A 5,863-nucleotide genomic window follows, 5' to 3' on the forward strand; every position below is an offset into this window, starting at 1 on the left:
TGGGGGGAGCACGGGGGGGTGGGGGTGTTTTGCCGGTAGAAAAAAAAAAAAAAAAAAAAAAAAAAAAAAAAAAAAAAAAAAGAGCAAATAGAAACCAAGGCACAGGGGGCTTAAGTAATGAACGAAGGAGCCTGAATTTACCTGGAGTCCATGCTCTATAACACCACATTTGAAAGCACTATTTCTCCCCATAACTTGCCTCTCCTTCTGCATTTCTGATCATCAAGAATGGAGCCCCCATTCATCCATTCAGCCCAGTTAGGAACCTGAGAGCTTACCTTGGTTTCCTCCACCCTTTACATCTGGCAACATGACACCTGCACCCTAAATGTTGTCTCTGTCCCCACAGCCATTACTTCATCGTATGCCCCATCATTTCTTTCCTGAACTCTTACAGCAGGCACTGGGTATTCGTCCTCTCATTTGATCTTCACAATAACTGTATGAGGTAGGTATTATACTTGTCTTTCAGATTAGGAAACTGAGGCTTAGAGAGTGTAAGTTCATTTGCCCATGAATTAAAATCATGGTTAAAATACATCACATTAAATGAACCCCTAGCAGCAACAAACTATTTGAATCAGATGGGTGTAAGTCACAATTCACACAGGCTGCACTAATTAAGCATTATAGCAGCTCCTAACTGGTCCAATTTGTTCATGCATTTATTTAGCAAATACTAATTAATCAGCCACTATGTGCCAGGTTTTGCTAGTCTACCTTGACCACCCACCATAAAGGCATAGAGTGACCTTCCCAAAGAATAAATTGACCATGCCACTCTCATGCTTTAAAAAAACTAATTGGCCCTCTAACGTTCTAAAAAATCATATGTAAGGTAAATACTGAATGGTTTGAAATGTACATTTGTCAAATGTGTCCATTGATTTTTCTGGCCAAAATAAATTTAAGGAAATGATTAGCAAAGATAAGCAAAGAGGGGTGCTTTCTTCCTTTCCACAGCTTGTCATGCACAAATTTCCAACTGTCCAAAGTGTTCATGTGTACGCATTAGACTGGAAAACGTTTGTAATACAATGGTCTAAGGTGTTGAAGAAATTGCTTAATGGAACTCTCGAAAGTCTAAGATGAAACCTATGAAACTCGGGTGGGTGTGTTTTTCTTTAACTTTTTAAAATACTGAATCCATTGCTGGCAAATAGAACACATTAAGCTTTAAATTAATGTTAATTATTATTGTTATTGATGACATTATTATTATTCCTATAGCAATCCAGAAACACTTAGATCTTCCTGCCTTGGAGTCTTTATTTTTTCAATCCTCTCTGGGTACCACTCCACTGCTGCCTTCTGAAAATTACATTTTTATAGTATCTCCTCAACTCTAGGGTTGATAAACTCTTATGCCAAGCTGTATTACTTTGTGTGGCATTTAAAGATTCTCTGCACAGACACACCCCCGCCCGTGGTTCTTTCCTTTTAGATACCCCTTCAGAAGCCCCTCTCCCCACCCAGACCAGCGTCTCCATCATCCAAAGCACAGGGTGTGTTCGTCTCTCATCCTTGCTGTTCCTTTTGCCTGGCACCCCTGCCAGCTATGACAGCAGATTGCCACAGAGGTTTGGAGTGAGACACACTCTCCCATTTACAAGATGCATGACCATGGGCAAACAAGTTACACTCTCTGAGCCTCAGTTTCCTAATCTGAGGGATAGGTATAATACCTGCCTCATATGGTTATTGTGAGGATCAAATGAGATAATGGATACCTAGTGCCTGGCCCCTAATAAGAGCTCAACAAGTGCCAGCTGCTGCTGTTGTTGTTTGTTGTTATGAAATTCCAATCCCAGTTCCTCCACGAAACCTTAATTATCTGTTCTTATTTACACACTAATCTCTGTTTTCCCACCTTCAACTGCACCTATGGCTAGGAGTTTAAAGTACTTAATATTCATATTTCTTGCTCATAATTCTTCCCAAATAGACTACAAAGTGAACTAGGACATAGATCATGTCTTATTCTAGCACAAGTGCCTACAGGAGCCAGACAAGGAACAGAAAATAGCCTGGGTGTAAGAAACATAGGGAGGAACAAGGACTCTGGCCAACTCCCAGGCACATGTAACTCAGGCCAATTGTCAACATGCGGGAATACGGGTCCAGTGTTGCCAGATCTCAGCTTTTGCAAAAGCCAGAAGTCCAGATTCTTCTGTGAAATGTCCTGAATTTTAAAAGCTGGGCCAATACAGTTCAGGCCAAACAAAGCATGTCTGTGACACCCCAGTTGGAGAAAGCTGCCTTATTCAGATGTCCCCTACAAGTTTGGGTTTAAGCTGGTTATTTGGACCTATGAACTCATTTTTATAGAGAAACAATACTGTGAATGGCAAATTAGGTCCCAGGCTAACCTTGCAGGCTGATTTTTGTTCATACTAAACCTGAAATTTAGGACAATCCTAAGAAACCTATTCTCTATGTGAAACCATTTTCCCACAGACAAACACATTGAAAGTTCCAAATTATGATGTTGAAGACACATGCAATAGACTGTAAGCCCTTTCAGACAGTGCCTTTGTTTTGTTCACCACTGTTTTCTTAATGTCCAAAACATTGCCTGGCACTCAGTAAATATGTGTTGAATCAAAGATAACCTGTGTCTTTATCCATCTGTCTACCATTAATCTGTTCATTGTATGCAAACAAGGATCCCGCTCACCGTGATATCCCCAGTGCCTGGTGGGTGATACGAGATCAATAAATAGTTCTTGAGTGAGTAAATGACTGAAATAACCTATCCATCAAACACTTATTGAGCACCTATTGTGTGCCAAGGAATATGCTGGATTTCAAGGATGCAGAGGTGACTCAGACACCAACCCAGCCTCAAAGAATTTGGTCCCCTAGAAAGAATTGCATACGAGCGTGCTTCAAAAAGTTCCTGGAAAAATAAAATTAAAAGATAATATGAAAGAATTAAAAGATAATATGAATCTTTCCATGAACTTTTTGAAGATCCCTTGTACACCATTTCCTGGAACATTTCTGAAAATCGTCAGGAGTTACTCAGTGTTCCCTTTCCCAGAAGAGGGGGTACTGGATGAGATGATCTGGGACTGTTCAGCACCAGGTTTCATCATCTATCCGAGGGTCCCTAGGGTTGCATTCATCCGTGGCACTGGAATGTGGAAGACTGAACTGACTTCCTCTCAGTCACATGATGGAATGAGCTGAACGAGCGCTGCCCTTTCATGCGGGCACCTCGGGAGGCTGTGTCCTCATTCCACCTCACTTATGACAGCCCTGGACCACTTCTTTGGCAAGTGCTCCCAAAGAGACTTTGAAGTTGCTTGAGGACATTTATTTCATTGCTTTAGAATCATGCCTCATTTTTGACCCGCCCACCCCTGCAAAAGAAAAGTTTGGGATAAAAGGGTCATTCCAGTCACTTTATCCCCCAATCTTTGTTCCAGATGATTTTGGGTTGTTTCCTAAAATCCAACTCATAATCAAAGGAGAAATAAATGTTCTCTGTTGGTGGGTCTGAGTAGTTGATGCTCCCAGCTCTTACAGCAAGGCCAAAAGAGAAGTTCCCAAATCGTCACATGCCACACCGGTTTTGCTGGAAGATGAGTCTAACCTTTCAATGTGTCTATGACAACAAAGGCAGGATTCATTTGGATGCCTAAATTCTGGTGTCTTGGTTAAAGAATTTTGAGAAAAAGGAAGAAAGAAAAACCTGTATCTAGTTTTCTTTTATATCCCCGATGTTTAGCACAGAGCCTGGACACATAGTGGACACACAGGTGCCCAAAAATGTTTTATGGGGAGGAAGAATGGAGGACAGTAAGATCTAAGGTCTGCTAACTGCTTATGCCACACGTGCCGGGCACCGTGCTGATGCATGTCGCACTGTACCTCGTCTGATCCTCGCAACCAGGAGGCAGTTACAAATCATACATCCAAAATAAAACTGAGGCCTGAGGTTAAGTAGCTTGCTCAAGGTCACCAAGCCAGCAAATGAACCCAGCTGGAGGGTAGGAACGCTCTCCTCTAGAACCTCTAACATATAATCATTGAGAAGGCAACGGGTATAGAATCATGAATCCTAGTACAGCAGAGAAGGCGATTCTAAAGCAATCAAGAGGCCAGCTCTCTACCGAGGTCACGAAACCTCCTTCGGGAAGCGGGTTAGTGCCTGTACAGCTGCACAGCCTCCCCTTGGGCACTTGTTTTTCCAGATAGTTCCTCTCCACTGCTCCTGTCAGCCAGGAAGCATCCTCTGGCTTTTACCTGTCATAAATGGCTCCACAAGTGGATGTGTGGCTCAAAGGCTGGCTGAGTAGGGCACCTGCAAGACTGTATAGTTTTTGGAGTTTGGGGGGAACCTGATCGAGCCAGGATGTAGCCAGGCCAATGACAGCACAGAATAGAGGGACTAGGAGTTTGGGCTGGAAAAGAGGCCTGGGATCATACCCAAAAGGGCCAGGAATCAGATCCTGCTGACCTACTGACTCCATGCATGACCTTGGGCAGCTTGCTTTGTCTTCCTGGGCCCCAGATTCCCATCTGTAGGAAGAGAGTTATTTCTGAGGTCGGCGCAGCTCCGGAGGAGGAACAGAAAGAACGGACACTTCTCGTTTGGGGCAGGTGACACATCTTTGCTCACTGAGCGCTTATCTCCCTAGGCTGGAGGAAAACTATGAGATCGCAGAAGGGGTCTGCATACCTCGCAGTGCCCTCTACATGCACTACCTGGACTTCTGCGAGAAGAACGATACCCAGCCTGTCAATGCTGCCAGCTTTGGAAAGGTGAGTCCGGCCTTGCCTCCAAACTTTAAGTAATTTATGCACAGCTTTTAAACATTTTAAAGCATGTTAGCTGGGGTTTTTTTGTTGTTTATTTTTTTAGGTTACCAAAGTACTTACTTACTTTGGTAACTTTGCTAGAATACTTGGCTGTAAAATTTTCAAATAATTCAGAAACGTTATGAAGTAAGAAGTGAATGTCTCCCTGGAATTTCCTCAGAACTTAATTTGCACAAAGTAACTTCTTTTCTCTGAGAGGCAACTACTGAACTCACCAGTGTTAATACATGTGTCAATAAGCCTGGGGACAGGCAAACGTTTGGCTTAGAAATGTGAATGCCTGGAAGAAACTGGGAAATGGACCCGTATCATTAGACGAGAGGTTTGGGAGTCCTCAGCCAGGAATGGCACTATTTGTAATATCACCACAGGCCTCAGGGTTCTCTGTCCACCTTATGATAAAAATATATTTCACACTTAGGGCTATGTCTACAAAAAACTGTTAGCACTGATCATGCATATTTAACAAGCCAAAGAAAGCTGTTGAGACATTCTTTAAGACTGATCATTTATTTGATGGCTAAAAATCTAGACTTTATACCAAAAAATACCCAATTTGACTGGAGTCAATACCTCTAAACTCTTCCTCCGTTTATTAGCTTCTATTTTCTATGTTTAAATTTTTACTGCATCTGCTAACAAAAATGGGCAGGCTTGTTCTGCCCTACTCTTTACCAGTTTTCTGAGTGCAGCATACCAAGAACCGAAACAGCAGGAAGAGGGCAGCGTATAGGTTTTAGGAATCCCCTTGTCAGATCCCCAGCAGATAAATCATCAACAAGAAATAAACAAAGATCAGTGTCAGGCCTGAGCCAAGCACCCTGAAGAGTCCAAAAACTGAGTGGCTGAAGATTGACTGTATTCAATAAATGGGAAGATGCTCTGTGGTCACTTAGGGAGGGAAAAACATTTCTGTGACACTTTAACGCTTTTTCTCCAAAGAGAAGAGAATTTTTTTTTTTTTTTTTTTTTTTTTTTTTTTTTTTTTGGGCCCCGCCCCCACCCCGGGGGGCCCCCGCCCCCCCCTAATAAGGGC

General features: G+C 42.6%; 1 protein-coding gene across 1 annotated transcript in view; it reads left to right on the forward strand.

The window, feature by feature from the left end:
- The window catches only part of RFX4 (regulatory factor X, 4 (influences HLA class II expression)), a 162,713-nt gene that overhangs the window by 58,172 nt on the left and 98,678 nt on the right, over positions 1-5,863 (forward strand). Inside the window, exon 4 of the mRNA XM_008576416.1 lies at positions 4,647-4,770. Coding sequence (XP_008574638.1) covers positions 4,647-4,770 — 124 coding nt within the window. The remainder of the gene's footprint in view (positions 1-4,646; positions 4,771-5,863) is intronic.

Source organism: Galeopterus variegatus, unplaced genomic scaffold, assembly GCF_000696425.1.
Source record: "Galeopterus variegatus unplaced genomic scaffold, G_variegatus-3.0.2 Scaffold1346, whole genome shotgun sequence".
Taxonomy (NCBI): domain Eukaryota; kingdom Metazoa; phylum Chordata; class Mammalia; order Dermoptera; family Cynocephalidae; genus Galeopterus; species Galeopterus variegatus.